This window comes from Scatophagus argus, chromosome 17 (genome assembly GCF_020382885.2).
Source record: "Scatophagus argus isolate fScaArg1 chromosome 17, fScaArg1.pri, whole genome shotgun sequence".
Lineage (NCBI taxonomy): Eukaryota > Metazoa > Chordata > Actinopteri > Scatophagidae > Scatophagus > Scatophagus argus.
Genome location: NC_058509.1, coordinates 9,320,879 through 9,348,050, shown reverse-complemented (window position 1 = coordinate 9,348,050; position 27,172 = coordinate 9,320,879). Strand labels below are relative to the sequence as shown.

The 27,172-nt window shown below is 39.2% G+C and overlaps 2 protein-coding genes across 7 annotated transcripts in view; one reads left to right on the top strand and one right to left on the bottom strand.

Moving 5' to 3' along the window:
- LOC124074422 (ras/Rap GTPase-activating protein SynGAP-like) overlaps positions 1-22,929 on the top strand; it is a 39,720-nt gene extending 16,791 nt beyond the window's left edge. For 4 of the 6 annotated variants that reach the window (XM_046417342.1, XM_046417345.1, XM_046417346.1 and 1 more), the window contains 15 exons: positions 371-469; positions 617-877; positions 994-1,329; positions 1,487-1,631; positions 2,184-2,328; positions 3,052-3,288; positions 4,234-4,435; positions 5,574-5,764; positions 6,769-6,973; positions 7,750-8,325; positions 11,302-11,808; positions 11,988-12,149; positions 13,500-13,711; positions 15,430-15,502; positions 18,483-22,929. In XM_046417342.1, coding sequence (XP_046273298.1) covers positions 371-469; positions 617-877; positions 994-1,329; positions 1,487-1,631; positions 2,184-2,328; positions 3,052-3,288; positions 4,234-4,435; positions 5,574-5,764; positions 6,769-6,973; positions 7,750-8,325; positions 11,302-11,808; positions 11,988-12,149; positions 13,500-13,711; positions 15,430-15,502; positions 18,483-18,521 — 3,390 coding nt within the window. In that variant the 3' untranslated portion in view covers positions 18,522-22,929. The remainder of the gene's footprint in view (positions 1-370; positions 470-616; positions 878-993; positions 1,330-1,486; positions 1,632-2,183; positions 2,329-3,051; positions 3,289-4,233; positions 4,436-5,573; positions 5,765-6,768; positions 6,974-7,749; positions 8,326-11,301; positions 11,809-11,987; positions 12,150-13,499; positions 13,712-15,429; positions 15,503-18,482) is intronic. The other 2 variants (XM_046417343.1, XM_046417344.1) reach the window with 2 other exon arrangements.
- Positions 22,930-25,025: 2,096 nt separating this feature from the next.
- Positions 25,026-26,916, bottom strand: LOC124074425 (relaxin-3 receptor 1-like). Its single transcript, XM_046417351.1, has one exon. It carries the CDS (start codon positions 26,736-26,738, stop codon positions 25,527-25,529), a length of 1,212 nt encoding a protein of 403 aa, XP_046273307.1. The 5' UTR covers positions 26,739-26,916; the 3' UTR covers positions 25,026-25,526.
- Between the last annotated feature and the right edge of the window lie 256 nt (positions 26,917-27,172).

Genomic DNA, 27,172 nt, shown 5'->3' with positions numbered 1-27,172 from the left:
TTCTCCCTGGATTCACCTGCCTACTACTTGATTTTAAAAAAAATTAATTCTATATATCTTCAACCGACAAACCAATTTAATTTTTTTTTGTTAAAATGATGCATATAAATACATTAAATCTGATATGACTGCAAGTGTCCTAGGGGTTCCTCTAAAATGAGAAATTTAAGGCACCTGTTTTAAATCGATTAATTGTCATTGTCTTGGATATTAAGAGATTATCTTCTTATCAGTTGGACAAGTCAATTAATCAGGAAAAGCAATAGAATTACCAGATTAATTAATAGTGAAAAAACAAACCTGTTAGTTGTTGCCACATATTACATGTTTCATAATGACGGATATACTAAAACTTTGTTTTTGTCTTCAGGTGACCACCAGTTCAGGGACAAAATGTTTTGCCTGCCGATCGGCTTCAGAGAGAGACAAGTGGATTGAAAATCTGCAACGAGCTGTCAAACCGAACAAGGTAGTTACAATAGATTTTTTTCATTTTAAATTACTCAAAGTGATGATGATGAACAGGTCAACAGATTATTTCTGTTGACCTGTTCTTTCATCACAAGTGTACCATTAAGAACTGATGTTAATAAGGACTGTTATAATGCAGTAATAGAAGTCCACATGTCATTTTCAGGACAACAGCAGGCGGGTGGACAATGTGCTCAAACTGTGGATTATTGAGGCTCGAGACCTTCCGGCTAAGAAACGCTACTATTGCGAGCTGTGTCTGGATGACATGCTGTACGCACGCACCACCAGCAAACCCCGGACCGACACCGTCTTCTGGGGCGAGCATTTTGAATTTAACAATTTGCCTACCATTCGTAGCCTTCGTTTACACCTCTACAAGGAAACTGACAAAAAAAGACGCAAGGTATTGTATTCTGTTTTGTTTTTTTAAAAAGACAGTACTAAGACAAAAAACATTTCAGTGTGCGTCAGGTATTAAAAATAAAATTGAAAAAAATGTTGTTTTGTTTGGTGATCTAGGAGAAAAGCACATATCTTGGCCTTGTCAGCATCCCCATCTCCAGCATCACAGGCCGGCAGTTTGTTGAGCAGTGGTACCCGGTGATACAGTCCAGTGTCTTGGCCAAAAGCGGTGGTGTTGGAAGTGCCAAAGTGATCAACGCCTCACTACGTGTCAAGTCTCGCTACCAGACAATGAACATCCTCCCGATGGAGCTGTACAAAGAGTTTGCAGAGTACATTACCAACAATTACCGAACACTGTGTGCAGTTCTGGAGCCGCTACTGAGTGTGAAAAGCAAGGAGGAGGTGGCGTTCGCTCTGGTGCACATACTTCAAAGCACCGGGAAGACAAAGGTAAACAAGGGGTCACATGTAACCAAATTACATATTATTTTTTCATAAATCATTGCTGTTCACATCTCTTAGCTCTCTGTACAATCTCATTGCAATAAGAACTATTTCCTTTACTTTGTGTACACTCTAGTGAGATGAAAGTATCATTTTTTCTCAGGAGTTCCTCTCCGACATGGCAATGTGCGAGGTGGATCGATTCATGGACCGCGAGCACTTGATCTTTCGGGAGAACACATTAGCAACAAAGGCTGTGGAAGAGTACCTCAAACTGATAGGTCACAGATACCTCAAAGATGCTATAGGTAAGGCTACTGTGGATGAACCCCGCTGCATAATATCTGGGTACCTGAATGAAAAACAAATCGAATATTTTGTAACAGTTTGATCTACATTTTTGATTTATTTGACATTTTCTCAAATTAATTTATTGTAGTAAAGGCATTTTTAGAAACACTAAGAATCTAAATGTCACATCAGCAAACAGGAACTGTGCTTTAACAACATTTCACAAATTAAAATGCTGATACATTCTTTTATTTTCTTGTACAATGAGGAAAAAAAAAAAAGATTTTTAAGTTTTATTGACTTCCTCCAAACAGCTATTTTTTAACAAATTGGTAATTCACATTTTGGCTCATACTAGCATTTGTATGTTGTCATAATCATCTTTCGCAGTACCTTAGATATCATTTTCTTTTTTAAATTTCTCGTAAGAAGAGAAATGACAGGAGCACATGCTCAACTATGTCCTCTATGATGGCAGGATGGCATCTGTTAAAGTAATTCAGGGCTGAACTTTTTGCATAATGATGCATTTTGGGAAAAATAATGACAACGTCATCTTCAACCTGCAGGTGACTTCATTCGAGCCTTATATGAGTCTGAGGAGAACTGTGAGGTGGATCCCATGCGTGTCCCACCGTCGGTCCTCGCTGACCATCAAGCCAACCTTCGCATGTGTTGTGAGCTGTTACTCTGCAAGATCATCAACTCTCTCTGGTGAGTTTTTTCCCCTTTTATAATCCTCTGAAAATTGTGTGAATGTATCTGTTCTGTATTGGTATTTATTGCCGTCATGTGGGGTTTAAATTGCAACTCTCTGTTTGGTGTCCATTTTGGTCTACACCAATCACAAATTTCTCACCATTCCCAAGTTCCTGAAGGCAGCATGAGTGAGCAAATCTTTCAGCTGTCTTTGTTGTGCAGTAATTCACAATGCCACGCAGCCTCTTTGTTGATGGGACCCCCTCTACGCCAGAGGAGGGAAAACAGTCGGCTGAAAAATGAGATTTGAAGCTTAAAAAATGAAATAAAACTTTGATCTTGAAACAGTTACAGAATTTTGGGGAAAAAGATTTTAAATTCTGAAAAGACGTGTATAAAATGGAAATGAATACATTTAATTTGAAAAAACATTATTTGTTTGTTGTTGTTGACATGTTTTTAAGGTTTCAATTTCAAATTTAGCTTCATGTTTACAACTTTATCAAAACTTTTTGGCTTGAAAGCGGCAAAAATATAAAATCTTCTTTTTGGCAAACTCTACCATTGAAACAGAAGTATAAAACGTTAGAATTTACTATTTAGATGTTTTCCCCAGTCATGTGATGAGTGAAATCATCAACATCGTGTAAGACCAGTCATTTTCCATCTGTTTTAGTCTCCTATTTTATCTTGCTGTTCTCGTTGACACTGGGAAATAAAATCATGTTCTTATTTCAGCATTTTTCCCCGGGAGCTGAAGGAAGTTTTCGCCTCATGGAGAGCTAGATGTGCTGAGCGTGGAAGAGAGGATCTTGCTGACAGCCTCATCAGCTCCTCCCTGTTTCTACGCTTCATGTGCCCAGCCATCATGTCCCCCTCTCTGTTCAACCTAATGCAGGAGTATCCCGCCGAACGCGTGTCCCGCACACTCACCCTCATAGCCAAGGTGATGCAGAACCTGGCCAGCTTCAGCAAGTGAGTCTGTCATCACTTGTCCTCTCACAACAGCTACGCTATTCATTTAATTCAGTTCATATTTAGATTTGTAGACGCTGACGCGTGTGTGAGGTGCGATGCATGTCACAGAGTAACATACTGGAAAGAGAGGCTGGCAGTTTTGATTGTGAAAGCATAAACTGTTACTCGCTCACAGTGATCTCCAAGGCTTTCAGCGGTGACACATTTGTTCCTACCTGCACTCTAGTCTTTACTGACAGTTTTTTGGCGTTTTAAACAATTTCATGAGTTTGGCGGCATTTTAGTACATGTAAATGTAATTAATTTTAGCCATGGTCCAGAAATCTCAAGTGCATGCCAGGAGTCAGTGGACAGCTGGAGGCAGATCAGAGAAACCATTGAGACAGGGGTTACCTCATGTACGTCCACCTGTTTTCATGTGACAGAAATGGTATATTTTAGTCATATGATGACAAATGACTCAGCTCCATGTGCTGATGCAGGCTGTGAAACGCAGTTGACGCAGTGAACATTAGTTATGGATTTTATTTGTTTTCCAGTTATGATCAGGTTTTTGTGTTTGAGCTTATGAAAAACTTTCAGACCATTCTCTGTTGGCTCGGTAGGTTAGGGTTGTATAATAGATAATTAAAAAATGTTTAAAAATACCCAAAACATGATGGTAAACTCTGTAATTATAGACTAAATTGAGATAGTCAAAGATAGACCTGCGCTGACTCGGATGATGACAGACCAGGGCACTCAATTATATAAACAAGGGTAGGCTTTAACTACTGGGATAAAAATAGACATTTAAACATTCTCACAGATTTTACACTGAAAATGAATATGTGCAGGAAATTAGATGAACTCCTGAAGTGTAAACATTACATCCACAGTACATGGTCCAGTATGTGTTCATCTTCTCTTTCTTCAAGTATGCTGTCATTATTGTTACTGCAGATTTGGACCAAAGGAGGAATACATGTATTTCATGAATGAGTTCCTAGAGATGGAGTGGGGCTCCATGCAACAGTTTCTTTATGAGATTTCCAACATGGACACCGGAGGAAATGCCGGAGGGTTTGAGGGCTACATTGACCTCGGCAGAGAATTGTCCATGCTCCACAGCTTACTGTGGGAAGTCATGGGCCAGCTTAGCAAGGTAGGTGGAATAACATGATGAGCTGCTGGAACATTAAATTTAACATTTAATATGATTTAATTCTCCAGCTGAAAAATGACTGTTGGAAAATTAGGTCCTGCAGTTTTCTATCTGACATGGGAAGAAAATGATCTGAATTTCATTAAAACTGGAATGTAATTAATACTTTAATATTCAGCTCCTGTGTTTCTCACTGAAATTGTCCTGTAGTTGTACCATAATGAAAGTTGTTGTTCATAGACTTACATGGAACAGTGTGTGCCTTTTAATTGATGTGTTCTGTGTTTTATGAATAACATCTGAATTTCATGAATGAACAAGTGAATCATATTGTGGATGGCAGAGGTTTTCAACCTGTGGGGCACTGACAGTTAATAAGCAATGTGGTGTTTGTTACTGGGCTGCAGAGAACTCTGAAATATAGTTTCATTATTAGGGATGCACCAATCCAATTTCTTCTCTCTTAATACACATTCTGACACCTAACATGAGGTACTTTGCCAGTACTGAGTACTGATCCAATATCCAGTACCATGCTCTCTTTATCCCCAAATTAAATATGAAGCACAGAAAATTCTCTAAATGTTCTCTTTGGAAAGCCACATAGAATACATTTTTGGTAACAATCACATTAAAAGGGATTTTATGCAGTTAGTTATTATCAGCTAAGATGATAGCTTATGACTGAGCAAAATTAACTGATGACTGAAAGCTGAAACTTAAAACAACGTTAATGACAAATAGGATTTAGTCATCAGACCAATACCAAAAATCAGATTCGGATCCATCCAGCAGATTGTACTGGAGCATCGCTTTTTATTATCATAATAATGGTAATATAAAATAGTGATTTAAGATCATAGGCTAGATGAATCTGAGGCTGAACAGTCTGCCTGAGATTCATCTTTCCTTATGCTTCTCCCTCAAGCCCACAACAACTGTATGATGACTTTGAACTAAAGTAGGTCATCAGAACAGGAGGTAATGGGACAATTTTTTTTTTATTACATTATTGGTTGTGTCCTCCTTGCAGTTGTCTGGACTGTTGCAACAGTAAAATGGTTCCTGGTGGAAAAAAGGTTGGCATGTAAGCCTGTGAGCTGCTGATGTTGATTTTCAAAACCTTTTCGTCCTGCAGGATGCTATCCTCAAGCTCGGACCCCTGCCACGGCTGCTGAATGACATCAGCGTCGCCTTGAGGAACCCGCAGCTCCACATGCCCACAAATCACCAGCCAGACCGACCGAAGGACAGACTTTTCTCACGGCCATCCTTCAATCGTCTCATGTCCTCTGACTTTCAAAGCCTTATGATGCGTGACTTAAACAGGTACACCTTTGCATGGTTTCCTTTGTTCATATCGTTTCTACACATGACATTGAATTTGCATATTAAAAAAGACTGTTCTCCTGTCCTCTGTGTGCCAAAAAAAGTAATACTAATGCTTTTACATGTGAAGACTGAAGACTAGATGTGAATGTGGCCTTAAACAGAGGAATTACACTTTCATATGAGTTTAATTAACAGCAACACATAAAAAGGCCAAGAATGCACAATAAATGAGAAGTCAGTAGGTCAAAACAAAACACGGGTGTGTTTTCACTTTATAGTTTTTTTTTTTTTTTTTATCTATCAGGAACTGCTGGCACCAATTATTTCCACACTCTCTTCCCCAAATGTCTGTGCTTTAATTCATTTCAGGACTCTGCTATTGTCAAGAGAGAGTTACTGTCATTACAGCATAACCGTTTAAATAGCAGCAGTGAAAAACAGCAGTAAAATCACAGGACTTCACTGCACTTATTTTGTGTTTACTGTTATAAATCCCTCCTACCAAGTAGTAGTCAGCTGGGGCAAACACCTGCAGCCATAAACATTCTGTTGAATGAAGAGGACTTTAATATCCTGCGGGCAGGTGTGAGAGGACGGAGATCAAACATCTGGAAGTTCAAACCAACAGGAGGAAACCTAAGCACCTGCCACTGTAGCTCCAACCCCAGAGATTATCAGGTTACAAGGGACTGACAAAGTGGAGTCACACTTCTCCTCACAGGGTTTCCACATCTTTCATTATGTAACTGGTACATAATAAAATGTGTACTTCTGCACACCATTATAGACACATGCATGGGTTGAAAAACTTAACTAACTCTGAGTACAAATGATTGTCAGTGCACAGAATGCTTTGCATACTTGATGTGTTTCACTGTGAAATTAAAATAGTAAAAGAACGATTCTACTATTAGTTTTATAAACTATTCATTTATCTTCTTTCCCCCCGTGCTACAAAACCGACCAATATATTTCTTTATCTTTCTTTGATATGTCTGCAGTTCAATAGACATCTCTCGCCTGCCTTCTCCTACGACGGGAGTCTCAGCTGTAGAGTCCCTCTCATCTAATCTGAACATGAGGCGACAGGCAGAACGAGACCTCCGCTCGTCGAGGGAGGTTTTCTACGTGACTCGCCCACCACTCGCTCGATCCAGCCCTGCTTATTGCACGAGCAGCTCGGACATCACCGAGCCTGATCCAAAGGTGCAAAGTGAAACAGTCATGTATTGGTTTTGTTTCACTCTGGTTCTCTTTGTTTATTTCTTTACATATTCTGCAGTTTTTAAAGCCACCTCTGCAAGTATTTGTGCTTATTTTTGTTTAAATATCTTAAACATAGATGAAGCAAGATTAAAATTTATTTTAAGAGTTAATTAAGGTCAAACTAGAAGTCAAAATAATTGCGTATTACTGATTATTTAATCATCATAGCCATGTTTAAGTATGATGTCCAATTTGATGAAAGATGGAATTTAATTTGGTTGAAATGTAAGATTTTTTTTTTTTAAATCAAATACTAAAGTTGCTAAATGTAAAAGAAAAACATGGCAACAAAAAGTCCAGCAAAATCAAGTCAGGTTCTTTTGTATAGCTCAAGAGCACAAAGCTCATGGCCTCAGTAGGCTTTATAATCAAAATAACAAAATATACAGATTATGATGACCAAATATCCAGTACCTGTAGTTTCTAAAATATTTGTGAAGAATGTGGATTCTTAAGGACAACTGAGCAGCTTGACCAGCTCACCAGGTGGCACCAGTGCAATATGACCTCCCCTTCTTTACAAAAAGACATATAATTAGGACTTTAAAATTAAAATGAAATAAACTGTAGAGAGGAGCAGAATACTGGCCAGTAGATGTGTGTTTACTGTACACTCAAAAATGGAATTAAATGCACATGTATTTTCTTTGTCACAAACAATATGTGAATCCATTCCCAGATTAAGCTACAATCAATGTTTTTGTCATTTCCATCAGGTCCATAGTGTGAATAAAAGTGTGTCCATGATGGATCTTCAGGACTCCCGTATGAACAGCATTTCCAATCTGAACTCTGTTGGAGACATGCTGACCTCCTCTCAAGCCTCCATCGCCGGCCTGGGCCACAGCTTCGGGAACCTCTGCGGTCCTCTTCGTATGGGAGGGCATATGCCGGCAGGCTCAGCGGGCTCTGGGTTGAGGCTGAGCCAGATGGGCCACATAGGGGGGCCCACCGAATCCATCTCTCAACAGCAGCAGCAGGCAGCGGCAGCCATGCACTTCCCCCTGTCCTTCCAGAACCCACTATTCCATCTGGCTGCCCAGAACTCCCCGGCTCAGTCTCAGCCTCCCCCTCCTCTCCTCCTCGCCCCTGAGCCCGAGAACGGCCACCACGACTATCAGCCAGCCTTTGGCAACAACGCCTTCTCCCGCAGCGAGGACTTGTCCGGCCTGCGGTCACAGAGCAGTCTGGTGCAGCCCAGCATCGTGCACTCACACAGCTACAGCGACGATTTCACCCGGCAGAATCACAGCAATGACTACGCTTGGCACCAGCTGTCACTGCAGGTGCAGGTAGGAATGTCTCACCTGTCTTCACTCATTCAGTATTATAGAAAGACCGTTTTATGTTTGTGATTATATGCAGCAGTATTTTTCTCTGAAGCTTAGAAGGTGCACTTTCACCAATATCTATATAATAATATATATATGCAAATATTCAATGAATATAGGAAGTAAGATCTGTGCAATATACTGTAGCTTTATCATTTTATATAGACAAGTGGATCCCATACTATAAAAGATACTAAGTGTTTGATGTCTGTATCCGAGCATGCAACACCTCTCTTGTGTGGGAATCTGTGATTTAGTGTGTTGTTAAAAGCAGTCGAAAGCCATTTTATAAGCAAAGAGGTGACTGAAACAACTATATTAGGTTGTAAACCTAAAGTTGTAACCACAGAACATCTCTCTGCCTGTCAAATGTATAACCTGGACGGGACTACTTCCATCAAGGCAGAAATCGTTCTCCATATTTATTGTGGGCTGTGGCAGAATAGTCAAAATGGTGCTGTCTTTTACAGAGCACCACCAGGTGGAGAACTTGTTGTTCACAGACTGCTGATCATGTTAGTTGCTCATTCTGTTTTGTCCACTTGAACCTGTGGCATTGATCTCTCTCTGTGTTTGATGTTAAAAAGTATTTGTCATGTGTTCATTGCTTGGCTCTGGCTGTTGCCTGGGTTGTTGGCTGCCAGACTTGTCACAGTAAGTCAATTGTCAGTTAATTGAGCTCCATTATATAGACTGAAGTTTCTTAATTTATCCACCCCCTTTACGCCAGTGAGTGATTTGTCTGTTGGCCTGTTATGTTAGACTGCATTAGTTTTAGATGATTGGACCAAACTGTCAATGTGTCTGAATACAGTGGTTGTATCCTCAGCTTATAAAAGGAGCCTGAAAACAATTTTTTTTACAGATTTATTCAAAAAGTAATAAATATTTTTGGTATGATTCTAACTGGCATGCAAATTGAATGTGAGGATTCATCCTCTCTGAGACTCATCTGTAGGCCTAAAGGAGTTGCTTTGGGTTCTCTTGAAGTTCTGTGAAGTTGTCATAAGCAAGAAGTTAGATATTAAGATGACTTTATTGGCTTGCTACTTTTTTGTCATTATTCAGCCATCCGCAGTTTTTAGAAATGGTGCTTCCTGTTTTCAGATTTACATCCCTTTTAAAGCTTTTGCATTTTACTTTAAAACCAAGTTGTATTGAGCAACAAAAAATCTCTACATGAAGGTTTGGGTTTACTGATGGTTTTACAGTAAAACCCAAATTGAGCTCTGCTTTTATAATTCAAACATATCAGTAGAGTTTCTATCTTATGTCCCTCATTTTTGTATAGCCATCACTCAAATTCAGCAGAAACACAACATTATCACTACTCTATCTACAAATGTGTTGACAGTCACAACAAAGATTAAATTTTACTCAGTTTTCTTGGAAAGGCGTGATTTTTTTTTTCCCTATTTCAAACCAAATTGCCCAGCAAACTTAGAGCCTGATTCTTTAACAAAAATAAAATGAATGCATGAATTCAGATCCTGAATCAGATTAGCTGCAATTCATTAGCTCCTGCTTGTCTGTTTATTTTTCAAACTTAATTGTCAGACTGCAGGACAAAGCTCACATTTCAACAAAATAAGAATTGTTTTCAAAGTGGCTCTCTTCATGAGCAGTGGGATATGCAAATCCAACAGAAATGTGAGGGCACTTGCAGGGACAATTGTCGTGCTACAGACAGCCCACTGCAACAGGATGGTTCGCTGGTCTGCTCTGCTGAACTGTGTAGGGTGCTTGACATCAGTCATACTGTGTGTCCTTGTTTCAGCTGGGCTGAAAACTAGGTGTCGGTCAACAGGGCAGAAAAGAGTGTCTGAACTGTTGATACTGCACATATCATCATACCGTACTTTAACTCTCTGCGTACTGCATCTGCCTGGGCGTAGGTGTTAAACTGTTTCAGAATCTATACTGGAAACCTAAGTTTGAGTGTTTCCAGTAAAACCTGATCAACCATGGAGACAAGTTATTTTATATACATAAAATTATATAGATAATTACTATTAAGCCTGGAGCAGGCATTGGAGATGTAAGCTTTTAAGATAGGCCTTTATTAGTTCTGCACTGGGGAAATTCACATTGTTACAGCAGCACGAGGATAGTAAAAATAAAGGTGCAGGTAGAACAAGTAAAAACTGTCAAAAACGTACGATACACACACACAATATTAACAGAATATATTTTTAATGAAACTATGACTTGATGGTGCTGATCTGGTATCACACTGATAAGTTTACTACAGCATAGCTCTGTAAAAGTGTTTAATGACACATTCATGTAGTCTTAGCTGACTATTTCTGTCCTGCTGCGTGGGCCTTGATGGAACAAACACCACAAGCCTCCTGTTTATTAATACGTACGCTGTGTCAGGACAGTGCTCTATCTATTTCTCTATCTATCTATCTATCTATCTATAGATACATACAGCCATCTGTTCATCCATCAATCCATCCAGCACTAAATGGTTTAGGTACAAAACACGTTTCTGGCCATCCAGACCTCTTGGGCTGAAAGAGGCAGACTTCTTTCATGTCCCTTCAGATATCACGTTTATATCTTAATGCCTTTCTAATGTAAAGCACTTTCAGTGTTGTTGAAAGGTTGCCTTGGCTACCATCCATCCTCTTCTCTTTCTGTCCATCTGTCCATACAAATCACTGTGAATGCAACATTTTGTAATTATAGCATCTTTCAAATGATTCAGACGGCATAATTTTTTGTTTGTGGATAAATGAGCCATATTTGTCCCTGGGCCATAGCTGTGGGGGGTAGGCCTATTCATGTGCACTGCTGTCTGCTTTGTGTTTTAAAGGATTTCACCAGTGGGGGGAATCAAAGTTGGTTGTGTTCATATTCTACACAGCAAACATTTCCTTAATTTTCTTTACAAGTTCTTCCTTCTCTGCCACTTTATTGTCTTCCTCTCAGGAGTCTCTCCAGCAGCAGCACCTGATGGGAGTCACTTCTCAGACAGCCACAGGAACAGGCACCCCCGCCTCTTTGGCCACACCACCCACCACAGTTCACCCTGTTCGCCAGACATCCATTGCCCCGCCACAACACTTGAAGTCACAGCGTTCCATTAACACACCAGCCACCGCTACACCTCCAAAGGTTCGCCCGCAGAGCAGGAACCTCCTGCTCGACTCTTCTGACACAAACTTCAGTGGCAGTCAGCCGAAGCAGCGTCAAACTCAGCCGCCGCAACAACAGCAGCAACAGCAGACACAGCAGCAACAACAGGATGCACAGCTGTCTGTGACGGACAGTCCCGCTCCCGGGCTCCCATACCAGACGAGCTCCGCCAAAGAGAACCAGGGCCCATCAGCGGCAGCAGAGGCGTCGACAGACACACCCACAAAAAACACGAAGAAGTCTCCACAGTCGCAACTGCAGCCACCACAGCAGCATCTGCTCAAACCAGGCAATAAACAGGTCAATCTAGCTACAATCCCTTGATTTAAAATAGATTTGCAAAACCATAGTGAAAGAATATTTAAAACCATTAACCGTTAATGTTAAGATTAGGAAAATCCAGGAAAATTCAAATATCAAGGATTTTCTAATGTGAAGACGTGAATTTAAACCATGACTGATCTGTGTTGTTGTTTCAGGGTTCTCAGTCGACCCTGAACACCCCGGCCCTCAATGAACGGACAGTCGCCTGGGTGTCCAACATGCCTCACCTCTCTGCCGACATCGAGAGCTTGCGGCCGGACCGTGAGGGCCAGCTGAAAGAGTACTCCAAGAGTATGGATGAGTCACGACTAGACAGGGTTAGCAAATTTTTTTTGGCACTTTACTGTTTTAAAAAGTAAACTCACTTTCTTCCAATGAACACTTAACATTAGATTAGAAAATATATAAAAAAAGTATTGACTTTGGAAGATTGAAATATGTGCCTAAATACAGGCATTTAATAATGATAATAATAATAATAATAATAATAACTTTACTTATATAGCACCTTTCAAAAAGCAGGTTTCCAATGTGCTCAACAATCAGTTAAAAACAAAACCAATAAATTGTACACAACAAGAAGGCAGTAAACAGTCGTGGGGCAGTCGTGGATCAGCGGTTAGGGTGTCGGACCCGTAACCGGTGGATCGCTGGTTCGATTCCCCGTCCCAGTGTCCATGGCTGAGGTACCCTTGAGCAAGGTACCTAACCCCCACTGCTCCCCGGGCGCTGCACGCGGTCGCCCACTGCCCCGGGTTTGCTGTGTGTGTGCACGTCACTTGGGTGGGTTAAATGCAGACAACAAATTTCGTTGGAGTGAGTTCCCTCCAATGACAAAATATGTCACTTTTTAAAAATAGAGAATTAGTTTTTTAATAGATTTAGAGCGTTGATAACAGATAAAAGAACAGGGCCAAATAATAGGAGTATGGCATGACTGTATAAAAATCCAATTTATTCATTTTTATTTCTTAGCTTAGTATGTTGCTAACTCCAAAAGATGCAAGAAGCAATTGTTGGCTTCAGTGGAAATCAGTACACTGAAAGTTTTGGGACAGTATGTAAAATGTAAATGTAAGACATCAAACGAGATCATGTGCTGTTAGTGCTTCCTGTTTTCTGCTGACAGAGTTCTTAGTATAATGAGTAGTCTCAGGAGTCCACCTTCTTAATTAAGTCTGAAAACAGGTATCTTAAATTAGCCCCTGTAAGAGTAATCGCGTAGTAACAAAAGTAACTTTGGACAATGGATGATAGATTTGCACTTACTATTGTTATTATGAGTGGTAGTATTTTAAACTTTTAACAGTGAATACAGATCTCATGACAGCACGTGGCAGTAGTACAGTACAGGTGCAAGCTAGCTGCCGAGCTAATCGTGGCTCATTTGCATTTATGTTGTTAAAGGTCAGAGTTATTGCAGTCATGAACTAAATGTATCAAACATTTCAGTCACGCTCTGTATGTTACCACACACACACAGCATGTTAAGCAGACAAATACAATATTTCTACATGAAGGTGATCTGCATTGTTTGAACATGTTCTGCCATATTGGAATTAGATATCAGAGATTTAACAGAATCATACATGAAATCACTCATCATGCGGGAATATTGTTTGGATACCAGTGACGGCACAGCTGAAATGACGTTATTTTTATTTCAGGTAAAAGAGTATGAGGAAGAAATCCATTCCTTGAAGGAGCGTTTGAAGATGTCTCATCGCAAGCTTGAAGAATATGAGCAAAGGCTCATGACACAAGAACAGCAGACAAACAAGATCTTACAGCAGTACCAGAACCGCCTGGAAGACAGCGAGCGCCGTCTAAAGCAGCAGCAATTGGAGAAGGACTCTCAAATCAAAGGCATCATTAGCAGGTGATTAGTGTTCAGGTTGAACCAGAGCTGGCAGAAATGAGGTTACTGCTTGGCTTTCTCTATTGCATCAAATCTGTTGCACAAACTTTGCCACCAGGTTAATGAATAATAACTATAAAACAAGCTTTTCAGTAAAGCCTAAATGAAGATCTGTTACTGCTACTCAAAACAATATAAAAGCAAATGTGTTCCAACAAAATGATTTTTTAAAAAAAAAAAAAGAAATTGTAATTGTTGAAAGTATTCAGACTCAATAAATATGTGCTTAGTATAGTATAAAAGTATAAAAGTAAATTGCAATCTTCCCAAAACCTTAAGACCCCCTAAAGTTGAAGTTATCCACTGAAATAGAACTTTTATGATGTTCTATGTGTCCATCCTTAAAGAAGTAGTTCTTTAGAAGATACCACTCTCCTGTCTGTTCTGGAACCACAAGGCAGTTAGCTTAGCTTAGTATAAAGACTGGAAGCAGAGGGATATAACTAACCTCGCTGTGTCCAAATTATAAAAAATATCTCGCCATAAAACCACAAATTGTTACATTTCTGTTTTTGTATGAATTAAACAAATGAGGTACAAAATGTTAATTATAGAGCCACAGAGGTGCTGATAGTCTTTATGCCAAGGTACGCTAACCATGTCCTAGCTTAAGCTCCATGCTTAAAAGGTACCCTGTGGATTTTTCTTGTAAACAAACACTGTTTATATTGACATATGAATTTGTATCATGTCACCTAAGTCCATGCATAGACGCATGTATGTGCATCATTATGTGTGTTCCCAACCACCCGTTATTTTGTGCATAAAAAAACTGAGCAAAAACATAGAAAAGTTCACAACATAGACGGCTTAAAATATTGCAAGACAGTTTTTATGCTTGACTGAGGTGACAAAGTTGTATAAATAAAAGGCATCGTACATATCGCACACTTAAGCTGATACAGATTTCTTGAGGTGACATCTAGGTGACTAAAATACATTTTGCTCCTGCCCTGGCCCACAGCATTTATTGTTTCACGTTCTACAGCAGTACTCATGCTACTTCTCCAAATACACGTGAATAATAAGCTTTGTTTTCACTGTCTATACCTGAAGGGACCGCCCCTGGATCAGTAATCAGTATGGGCTGATACACGAAAGTGGTATTGGTATCAGGAAGGAAAAACAGAACATATCTACTTTTCTATTGTGTAGCACCAGTGGTGGTCAAAAACTCCACAGGGTACCTTTAGAGCTCAAATACAAGAGTGGTATCGATCGATAACCAGCTTATTTAAATATCACAAAAAAAAATAAACATGCCCATTAGACTCATGAAACACTTCGCGAGGGTCTCAAATTTATAAGAATTGATTTTACTGAAGTAACTTTATCTCAAGAACAGAATAAGTCAAGCCAAACAATGCAGGTGCAAAAGGAAATCTACTTGAAGGAAATGTTTTGCGGAACAAAAAATGGGTGCACTCATAAGTATCCTACACACATTCATTTCACAAGTTCTGTATATGAGCAGCTGAATTTGAGCTGCCTGAATTATTCCGAAGGCAGTTCGGATTCATCTTCAGGAAGCTCTGAAGACAGCTGAATGTACCCAGAAACATGTCAAGACCTTAATATCATCATATGGCGACATAATCCTACAGTAAATTTGAAGAACACCGGCTTCATAATTCTATTTTTGTCATTCGGTATGTTTGTTTCTATTTCCCTGTTGTCAGACTCATGGCTGTGGAAGATGAGCTGAGAGGGGGTGCCATTCCTGATATTAAGCCTCGAATCCTCACAGACCAGGTTTGTGCCTGTGTCTACATTTTTTATCATCCCTATTTGCTAAACCAGTCATGTCCTAAAACAGTTTGCATCATTCTTACATCATATCCAAAGCATTCGCCAAAGCCGGTGCAGAGTAAAAGTTTGCGGCTATCATGCACTTCACCCATCTTTCAAAATTACGTTTATGTCACATCTTAATTAACATTTCATCATTTACTTCACACAACTGAAGGGAGAATGAAAACAGGACTGATCCTAAAAATCAAGAACTGGATGGAGCTTAAATTTATGTACAGAGGTTAATCTAGTTTATCTCTGTGAAGGAATAGCAAGTCACCAACACTTAAACCGAATATTATTTACCACAGAAAGATTATTATACCACAGAATGCATTCATCCTGAGAAAACCTTGACTGTGACTCACCAGCAGCGTCACAGTCATTCTGCAGGGCTGCAGTTCCGTGAATGCACCGTGTGGGCTGAACTGTGACGCAGGTGAAGAGGCTGTGTGTGTGTGTCTCTGTGTGTGTTTCTGCGTGTGTGTGCGCGCACTCACGCATGTGTTGTGTTCGTGGAATATCTCAGGAGAAGTAACATTTGCCATCCTTGAAATATACTTTCAAGAGTAAATAGACACAGTTGCCTTTCTGAAAACTCAGACCATATATAGAAGTGCTTCTCCACTGGGTCTGGCTTGAGATTGTAATTGTTTTTACACCAGACTACTTTAACAAATATAAGTACGTGATGAGAATAGACATTTAATCCTGCTTTGCCAGTTTTACTAGACTTCAAATTGGACTGCAATTTTCAGCTCAAATTATCTTAGCTATAAAGACAACACTTTCTTGATATTGAGTGTTTCTGTTAATGGAGTCCCATTAAAGAGAAATGCTGCTCCTTTAGATTGGGAGAATCTTGTTAATTACTCTGTGTGAGTGTTAACAGTTCTCTCCCAAAGATAGAAAACTCAGGATTGAGATTTATCCACTTTCCACTTTCTTTCTGAGAGTTAGATGAGAAGACTGATACCAAAAAGTACAGAGGCAGTACAAAAACTGAAGCATTAAAAATGATAATTTGATGTTTTACTAGGTTATTTGCTGGCAACAAGAAGCCATCATGCCTGCCCCACTCACGCTGTTTTACTCCCGTCACTTAAACTATTCTCACATTTGACAGACACTTTGGGCATTTGGAGTCATATAACAAACATAAATTTTTTTCCATCATCTAACTGCCCCAGCACTAACAAAAAGAGTTACGACAACAGAGAACACGACAGCTCAAATACACGAAGAAGGTACCAAGGGAAACCACTGGGCATCAGGAATAGAAAGAGGACTCGGGCATGTTGTCCATCCTCGTTTAGTATTCTACTGACTAATGTACAGTCCTTACAGAAAACGTAGGATGATTCTGAGAAAGGATAAAGTAGACATACAGGACTGTAACATCCTCTGCATTATGCCAACAGATGACCCACTCTGTACCAGACCATGATGTCCAGCTAGCTGAGTCCCTCTTGTTCTCTCTGGACAGTCAATGGGAGTGGGAGTATGTTATAAATAGCAACTGATGCTACAGCAGAAACACTGAGTTTCTCACAAGCTTGTGTTTGCCCAACCCAAACGTGGGAACCTGTACACATTTTGTGTCACAGGTACGCATTTTGACATCCAAATATGCTGCACTATTTGTCATTCTAAACTCACACAAATTTGGTTGTGCTTGTGAGTGTAAAAGTGCACCTGTTTAACAGCAAGACGCAGCAGCATCTAGTCTAACACAAACCAGAAGAAGAAGGGTTCAACCAATCATAGCACCATTACAATGAGCAAGTTTTACACACTGGTGGAAGAAGTATTCAGATCCCTTACTTGAGCAAAAGTTATGTTTCATATTGTATTTCTGTGGACTAAGGACACTATTGAATGGTTTAGCACACCGTGTACTGAAGGAAAAATACTGTAAATAGCGCCCCCTTATGTATTCACTCAATTGAGAATCGATTCTGAAACACATGATTCATCCAAGTAGGGAAAGGACCTAAACTGGAAAACTAAAGCCAGGAGTAACCACCTTTCTGTGAATATCAGCAAGATAAGGAAGCCAATAGTGAAATTTGGGAAAAAGAAGGGGAGGAACGAACAGGTGCGGTTGTGTAGTATTTTTGTTTGTACTACTTTCCACTTGGACAAAACGTTCAACTCAGATCAGCATCTACAGGAAGATTCCTTGCATCTGCACTACAAATCAAATCAAAATTGCGACATCTTTGCAAGAAGAGTTGCTTTATCTTTCATAATCACAAAAATGAGAAGGTTTAGAGTTTACTAATAAGACAAAATGACTCACAGGTACAGAGTGGTGTTCTGGAAAGTGATCTTCTCATCCAACTCTCTGCAATAAAGAAATTTATTTTATAAAAATGTTTTTTCCTTTAAAAAGGTGCAATATGCAATATGTATATGAGAATTATAGTTGTTAGTCCAGGTCCATGTCCTACTTGGCAAAATACACCCTGTGACCAAGACACAATATTTTAAGGGAGACATGACTATGTATATATATTTTTTACTACGGGGTCTGTATTAACTTTGGTTAGGATCTGGATCTCCCGTTTTAAAAATGAAAAAAAAAAAAAAAAATCACTTAACAGAACAGAAAAACACCACCATGCACCGAAAAACTACACTTCATTCTCAAAGCAAAACACTTACTAAAACTCTGAGTCCGAACTCAGGTCACCTAATGGGGCCGCTGGCTGCTTGACTAGCTGAGCTAACTAGCAAACAGCAACCTATAGCTAAAGCCACAGATAGCCACAGCAAAGAATATTGTGAGCAACAGTTAGTGGGTACTCTGGTGATATGCTGCCTCTATTTGTTAGTGACCTTCAGCAGGTTCTTACATATTGCACCTTAATACTTGAGCCCTCAGGAAGCTGTAAATGGAGATACAGGTTGTAATTTCACTTGTTTTCTCTCCCTTCAGTCTATCAGCCAAGTCTATGGTGGCCACCCGGGATCCTGACTGTCAATTCCAGTGTGACCAGAGTTCATGATGGTCACTCGAGTGTAAGAAGACCAATTCAGATCCGCCTACAAAAACCTATGAAGAGGAGTTCTGCAGTGGATGCAGCAGGACCACTGAAGGCTTCATCTCACAGCATTCTTAAGAAAAATTTTGCACATTTTCAAACTTTGCCTGAACCAGAACTTGACAATCAGTTTTAGCGTGAGGACCAATGTCTGCAGAGAATCCTCTGCACATTTTGACTGAAATATAAGCCAGTGTCGCAACAATGGCAATACTGAACCTAATGAGTTTCTTTATTTTAATTAGACGAAGTGAGAAGGGATATGTAAAACATTGGGGATGAAGATGGTTTCATGATTTTCCCCGCTACAAGCAGCACTTGTGCTTCTCACTAAAGTGGCAAGAGACAAAATGTAGAAAAGAATTTTAACAAGCACAACATCCCCTCATGGTGACGCCTGTGACAAACAACAAGCGTGTTGATAAATCATTTCCTATCTATGATCCTCGGATACAGGGCCCAAGCAAGACTTATATTACTATTTGATTCTGATAAAATCATTTAGTAACATATTCTCATGGCAAAGGTAGTAATCATTATGATTTTTGCATCCTTTACAGCACAGCCATCCCATCTGAATAGATGCCAAACAAATCAATCAATCAATCAACTAACTGCTTTAAGTACAGTCTCCTCTTTTTAGTCATGTTTTCTTTTGACACACATTGTAAAGTGAGGACAACAGTTTCCTGACTCTCAGTGTATAGAAGAAGTATTTCTTAAAGCTACTAAACCTTTTTAATAATGGAAATACAAAAATAATCTGAGAGTATAATGTGTTTTGTTCACTTTGTAATAATAACATTAATCATAATAAAGAATGTGATATTTCAAAACAATGATACAAAGTGCTTCATAAGTCATAGTCCATAGACATGAAAGAAAATGTTGGATTTAAAAGAGCGTTCCAACAATTTCTGCACAATACAAGAGCACTATCCAGCCTGTGAAAACAGATTATCATGTCTTCTGTGGGTCTGTGGAGGAGCTCTGTCAGGTCTGAGAAAATAATATTTCAGCCTGGGCTCAGACTCTGCAGTACAAACTAGGGGTTTGAAGTTTGACAGATAGGAGGATTAACCAGGCAGGGAGAGGAAGAGATGCTGTTAGTTGCATTATGGAAAATGTATGGTCCGGCCTCTTTAGAGCTTGGAGGAACATTTACCCCTTGTATTAGCATGTTATCTGTATCTGGATAATGAAATCCACGGAGCTGTACGTACATCACCTGTTATAAGTGTCTGGATTTCAATATACAGTTTAGTCAGACACAGCTGGTAGACAAACAATCATAGCATATCCCTTGCACAATGACAGGGATGGGTGTCATTACTCTCGAAACTGCATTTTGCACAGAAGACTTGTCAGCTGCTGCTAATTCATTCAAACCTTGTGTTTTTCCTTATGCAGATTGGACATCCAGATACAGATCACATGTTTATGTCATTTGTAAATGGGGGTGAAAGAGTCCAGAACTCCAACTGAATATAAAGGCCATACTAAATGATTGGAGAGCCACCTTCCGCATTCATGGAAATCAGCTAGAGTTCATCTGTTTACCTTTGCCTTTAATGAAGGCTATTAAAAAAATTTGACAGATGATACTGATGGCTGTAGTTCCAACTCATCTTTGGTCTACAGTTTCTAATGAATATGTGTCTCATGGACAGTTACATCCAAGAGACAGTAAACTAATCAAGCCTCAAAGGTAACCTGAAAATTTTCAAAATCACCGTCTGCGCCATTTTCATTATTTATCTTTCTTTCTTTTTTTGGGGGGGGGGCTTTTTCATGTTTTGTTGTACAGCACTTTGTAACATTGGTTTGAAAAGTGCTGTATGAATAAATTTTAATAAATATGATTATAAACATTATGTGCAACTGGAAACAACTCATAGCAAGTAGTGAATTACTCATCTGTTGTGATTAATGTTTCTGAAGCATAGATGTGCAACAGTTCTGCATGTGCTTTTTAAATGCGAGGAAAAGTAAGTGGACTTGTTGTCAGATATTATTCAAATGTACAAAAGAAAAAAAAGAAAAGGAAAAAAAAAAAACCAACCTTGACATGGCTTTCCCATTGGAAGCCATCTTTTTTTATCCAACCTGCTGACTCTTCCATTTTTTCAGAAGAGGGTGGCATTCAGCCTTTTGCATTATACAGCATGGAAGTACTGAAAGAGATGAAGAGAAATCACATAAAGAGGAGAGACAGTGACAACAACAGAACAACAGAGAGTTTCTGAGCAGGGATATGTAGTATATGTGCATAGGATATGACTGCCTTACAGTCTGCGCCACAGGGCCCAAAATAACAATGCCAATATTTAAAAACTTGTAAACATTTTTTTCTTTATTTGTATTTTTTTCGTTTTTTTTTTTTTTTGTAGTCAGGTGATGAATTACTAAGCAGTGTGTTGGTTAACTGTATGTTAGTCAGAATCATTTATATTACAAATTTCATTGTTGCTATAATTTATCTTAACCTCTTGCCTTTAAAAAGACATTTAACATTTAAAAGACATTTTCTTTCACAATAAATAAATATCAATGATACATAGCTATATGTTTATGTTATCAGAAATGTATAAAATAACTTAATGTATATTTATTCTTATATGTAAAATGTATTCAAATCAAGGGTAGGCCTTCAGGCATGTTGAAGTTGTGGTAAAAACTGATGCTTATATTAATAATTCTTAATGCTGCAATCCAGAAACTACAGTGCTATGGCGTGACTGCGTTCATGGGATGAGAGCTGTGTAATTTCCCAGCATAGCACACTTCTGTTCTGTGGAATAATGAGACAAATTCTTAAAAAGTATTTCGCCTACGTTTGTGTAACCAAAATAGCAGTGGTGCTTTCAATAATACTGGATTGCAGTCTTAAGTAAACTTCTTATGAAATATACATTTATTTATTTGGCCTGCATTGCAATACAGTATTTTAAAATGTTATACTGCACTTCTGTTTTCATTTTATGAGAAGCTGCAATCCATAATCTGACAAATGTTTATGAAGACTTAACAATATATGATATACCCATGTATTCTTGAAACTCTCTCTGTATTAGCTGCAGTGGTACAGTGTGCTACCTCTGAAATCGTGCTCTCATCTCCCTTCTGTTCTAAGGATCCTTATTCTGCTTTACATCACAACCTGAGAGGATAACTAGAAAACCTTCGTTTATTTAAAGACACACTGCTAACAAAAAAAGTTTCTTTCTAACCAAATACAAAGTCAGGCTTAATTTTCTGTCGCTTCTTCGTTGCTATTTTTGAATCTCTTATATATAACTTTTGTCATCACAAGGCCATTCTACAGTTTGTCCTGTTGTATTTAAGTGCCGTTACCATTACCTTCATACAAAGCTCCTCTTAATTACTGAATGAGATCAATGATGTTCCAGGTATTCGTCAGAGTCTCAGGTGTTACCAGGAACACAGAGATATTGCCAACAAGAACTTTTGATATCTTCAGTGTCAAATTCAAAAAACACAGTCTTTGGTGAGTGACCATCATAACTAAATACAACTCAAAAAGCACATGAAATGAGGGGTCTGTGTTAAGGCAACTACTCTGCTTGTATTTTTGTTGGTTCCTGGCCCTCATTCCATCCATATAAATAGTTTATTTTACACCTTCTCTGGTATTATTTGTTACATAAAAGGGAACAAGAGCTGCATTTCTTGGTCCAAATGAAAAACGTGACAAACGCTCCAGTGTAATAAAACTTGGTGAGGAATATTACTAAAGTTGAAGTGCTTTATGTTTACAGAATCTCAACATTTTAGAGGATGTGTGAACCTCCGTTGACCCAAGGGGGTGTAACTGCCGCTTTGCTGCAGCTAAAGCAAGACCTAATGAATGATATGAGATATCTTATATATTTTAAATAAGGGTATTTAACATCTATCAACATATATTATGTTTCTAAAATGGATGTATAGCATTTTGGAATGGAAAAAGTATTTTCTCTTGGCAGCTATTATTCTGCACAATTGATCTGCTGTGTCACAAATATATAGTTGGTAGGATTTCTGACTTGAATTGGGCCTACTGGATGTAATACCTTAATTTACTTGACATTTCTTTTGAAATAAGCCATGCCCCATGGATAAGCCATACCCTCCACTCCCCCTGATGTTGTGTGGTGGATGTTCAATGTTGGTAGTTTTATTTATAATGGTAGTTATTGTAGGTATGATTGCGCTTGTAATTAATACTATTAGTGTAAGTACACTTGATTGATATGATTTGTTTTGTTTGAACAAAGGGAATGTATTCATTTTTCAGGTGATTTTTTTCCGAGTGATTTAAATAAACAAATAAATCCCTAATTGGAGATCTTTTATTTTAAGTACCTGCATAAGCTACTTTTAGAATTTTTTTTAAATTGACTACAAGAATGACATGTAAGCACACGGCAAAGGACAGGCAGTGAAGTAATATCTAAAAGTGTTCTTTGGACTGGAGATTTGTATAAATACATATATATGAGGTATTTACATAATTTGTGATGAGAAGAAACAGTCTCAGAACATCCTCAGTCTGTCAATCATTGTGGAGGAGGTGTAAGGTGCAAGTCTCGAATGCTGGATGTGTAAACAGGAAGCTGTTTGTCCTAACACATTCACCATCTCAATTTTATTACTTAATAATGCAATAAAATGCCAGAATATTGTGTGTTCAGCTTGTTCTGCTGCCCCCAAGCGGCAAAATAAAAATCCATGAAAGCGTGTTAAATAAAAATGTTGAGGGTGACTATTGCTGACTGTATATGATGCCTCAGTTGTGTCCTGGAATATATTGACAGCTCTTGCCAAAATACTGTTTGTTGATTTCAATATTCAAAAAATCATCCCGAAGCCCCTGCAAACCAACCTAGCACTAGCCAAGGTAGGCTGCGCCTCAGGTCCAATCTGTCACGTCTGTCTGCCCTGAACTCTGCTGGCTACAGTAAAATTACCAGCAGTTATCCCTTAGTCAAACCAGCTGTGCAATCAGCTGATGTTAACTTGATGTTTGGCTTCCTCAAGCTTCCACAGCTCTTTATCCCACAAATAACGAGTCGATCCAAACTAGTCAAGATATAACAACCAAACAAGGCCAACATATTCCATCCTCTGGTGTCACCCATCACAACGCGGCTTAACATGGTCTTGTGTCATCTTGTTTGGGTACTGGGGAGTCAGCTGCTCTTTGTCAGAGATTTGCATTGTGCTAGAGGACTGCAGACAACCACCTGCCTGTCATCCTCTGAAAATCACTTTCACAGTTCCTTCAGTTTATTCTCCTTTATATACCACACTCCTTTGATGAGTCATGTGTGCTTGCAATGTATTTATCCTCAGTCTGCTCTACATATTGTGCTCTGCTGCATTTTTGAAAATTTACTAAATATGTTTTCCTGCTTTTGCTCTCCAAAATCAAATCATTTGTTATAAAAAAATAACAAAATACCAATAAGATTATCTCATACCAAGTCTTCAGGATGCTGTGGATGACTGCAGAATTAACGGGGGCCTCATTCGGTTTTTAAAGTTGATCAGCAATGCCATCTTGTGGTGTATTTGTGATCACAGAAGGCAACATAAGCAACTTTGAGTCATAATTTAGTCTTTTCGCAGCCACTTTAAGGTGACATTTAACTGCTCACCTGTAACACACCAAAACTCAAGCAAAAGAGATGCAAATTGACTGTAAAGGGTCACTTTTTTACTTCACAGGTAGAATAATATAATATTCATCGCACAGAATTTTTTAATTTTGATATTCAATGATACACTTAAGACTGTTTAGTTTGCATCTCAAGGGTTTATACCCGATATATGATAGAATTTGAATAAGCCTGTGGCCAACAATTTGGTTGTAATGTTAAACTGGAAGAAAAGCACACTTCTCTCACATAAAGTGACATTAGCTTTCAGCCATTTTGATTTCAAGCTTAAGGTTCCCTCCGGTGTTGACCTTCAGTCCACTACTTTTTCTAACTTGGTGCACTCTTTGGATTTAGTCTGCAACAACTGTGATCATTGTTGTTTATTTATTACAAGTAACAACATGTAATCTGACATTCTATTTAGTTCTTATTGAGGTTGTTTGTTTTTACTCTGATAAAACTTTGAAACAAGACTAAACATGCTGCATGTATGTTTGGAAACCTTCACATATTTCCAATACACTGACATTATACAGCACAGTTTATGCCTCATTTCTGAAACTCTGTGTATTTAAGTTGAAGAAAACATAAATGTGTATATTAAGTACATTCCTATACTGACCTGTTTCAGCCAGTGTCTTCAATCAAAATGTCACATGTCAAGAATGTCTGAGACTGATTCTGTTTTTAGGAATGTATTACATGGTTTACTGCACATATGGTGCAAAGTTGACATGCAAAAACACAAAGTGAAAAAGTTCAGATTAGGAACAAATTTATTTCTATTTCAACTCAAACAAATGACAAACACACGGACACCTGGACAAGACAACCACAATCCAGACCTACAGTGCAGCAAGATTAGTTGTTCTAAACTGCAGAAATAAACATTTGTACATTAGTTTCATATGACAGTAAACTTTTGTGTAGTATTTCAGTTAATAATACAACAATAATAAGAGGATGGAGAAGGAAATGATGAAGAGGGACATCAAATTTGCACTGTATTAGTGAAAGAATTGAAATTGAAACGTATATGGTGTCTTCACTGAATAAGACTCAAGCTGTGCAGCCAATTCAGCCAATGCTATAAAATACAAGACCCATAAAAGCTTAGGTGTGTTTAAGATGCAGCTTTTTCACCACAGATCTGAAATACAGAGAACTGTACATACTTGGATAAAAAGATACACAATCAAAACTCTTAATATGAAGTACCCTCGTTTCCTAACTCTAAAGTATCCGAGTAAAGAATTTGATCGTTGTGTTGTGGCCTTACATGGTGGACATCACTGTTGGAAGTGCTGACAGAGGTGCATATGTCCCAGTGTCACTTTGGCTCGTCTGCCTGTACGCGCTGTTGAGTGGAATGGCCAGCTGCCCAGCTTGTGCCGACACCTCTTCAGAATTAATGCTGTAGGGCATCTTGGACATAATGGCCAGGCTCAACTTGAAGAGCACGTTATGGAGAGCAACACGATATTCTTTTCTCACCAGGCAATAGATGACAGGATTGAAGCAGCTGCTGGTGAAGGCCAAGCAGTTGGCCAGAGGGAAGAAGTATGTTTGAGCCAAGTAGAATGAGGGGCTGATATCAATGATGTCAAGTTGGATCAGGACGCTCCAAAGTGTGAGGATGTTATATGGGAACCAGCAGGCGCAGAATGAAAGAACCACCACAGCCACGGACTTGGATATATCAGCCTTTCGCCGTGAGTTGCTGCCCCTCAGTTTATGTCGACAGAGGAAACGTAGCAGAAGTAGGTAGGAGAGGATGATAATGGCATAGGGTAGCAGAAATCCCATCACCACTCGCAGGAGCTGGTTTATTCCAAGCCAGGCCGTACCATCTGGGAAACGAAGCAGGCATGCTGTGTCATTGCCGCTGCCCACGTGCCTCAGGTCAGCAAACACAGCTCGGGGTGTAGCTGCTATGAGCGCTGCAGCCCAGATGAAAGCCGTGGTCACCGGAGAGGTACAAGACCTACTGCACAAGGACGCACTGGGTTTGAGAGCAGTGGCCACATAGCAGTACCGAGTCAAACTCATAGCTGTGAGAAAAAAGCAGCTAGCAAACACATTGAGCCCAGTGAGTAAGGACACAGCCTTGCATGTGGCCAAGCCAAAAGGCCAGCTGTAGTCCAGTGCAATGTCTACAGCCCAAAAGGGCAAGGCCAGGGAGAAGAGCAAGTGAGCCAAAGCTAAGTTGAACACAAAAAAGTTGATGGTGCCTGTGGTGATGGTGCGAGTAGAATACAGCAGGAACATCACCAGGAAGTTCCCCAACACTCCTGCTGTAGCCACAACAAAGTACACCACAGAGATGACTATTCTTAGCCAGGGAGATCCATCACCAAGAATCTCCAGTCCACCACTGATGCTCATGTTGTGGGAGATGAGGTGGGAGTTATTACAGGGTGGGCCTGAACTGCAGCTATTCAAAATAGTGCTGAAAAGCTCAAGTCTCTTGAAGTCAGTGTCTGACATTCTGCAGCTATTATGACGTTTCCGCTTGTCCTCCTTGTGCCAATAATCTACTAAAAATTTAAGTTCTGGTTGTCTGTTTATTAGCTGACAGTCATTTATCCCTGCAAGGACAGAGGAAATGATTATTACATAATAGGCACTGCGGTTTATGAGTAAATAAGTACATTAGCCTTGTCAGATAAACAAATTACACCAAAGTGTTACCCTTGGAGTTAGATAATCTGATTTAGATCTCTAAGAATCAAGCGTCTCTTGGAGCAAATATCAATAAAATGCAATTAAAGTAATTCCCACCCTTTGAAGTGGCAAAACCCTGCAAACGTCCCCTAAAGTCAGTGTTTAAAATCATATCATCTACATATATACATCATCTATTAAAATCTAGACAAACAACCAAGAGTGTTTGCAAGTATTCAAATAAATGATAATTACAA

What these genes read in the sequence shown, in the direction of transcription:
- LOC124074425 (XM_046417351.1), bottom strand. Translation starts at nt 26,738, where the DNA reads ATGTCAGACACTGACTTCAAGAGACTTGAGCTTTTCAGCACTATTTTG.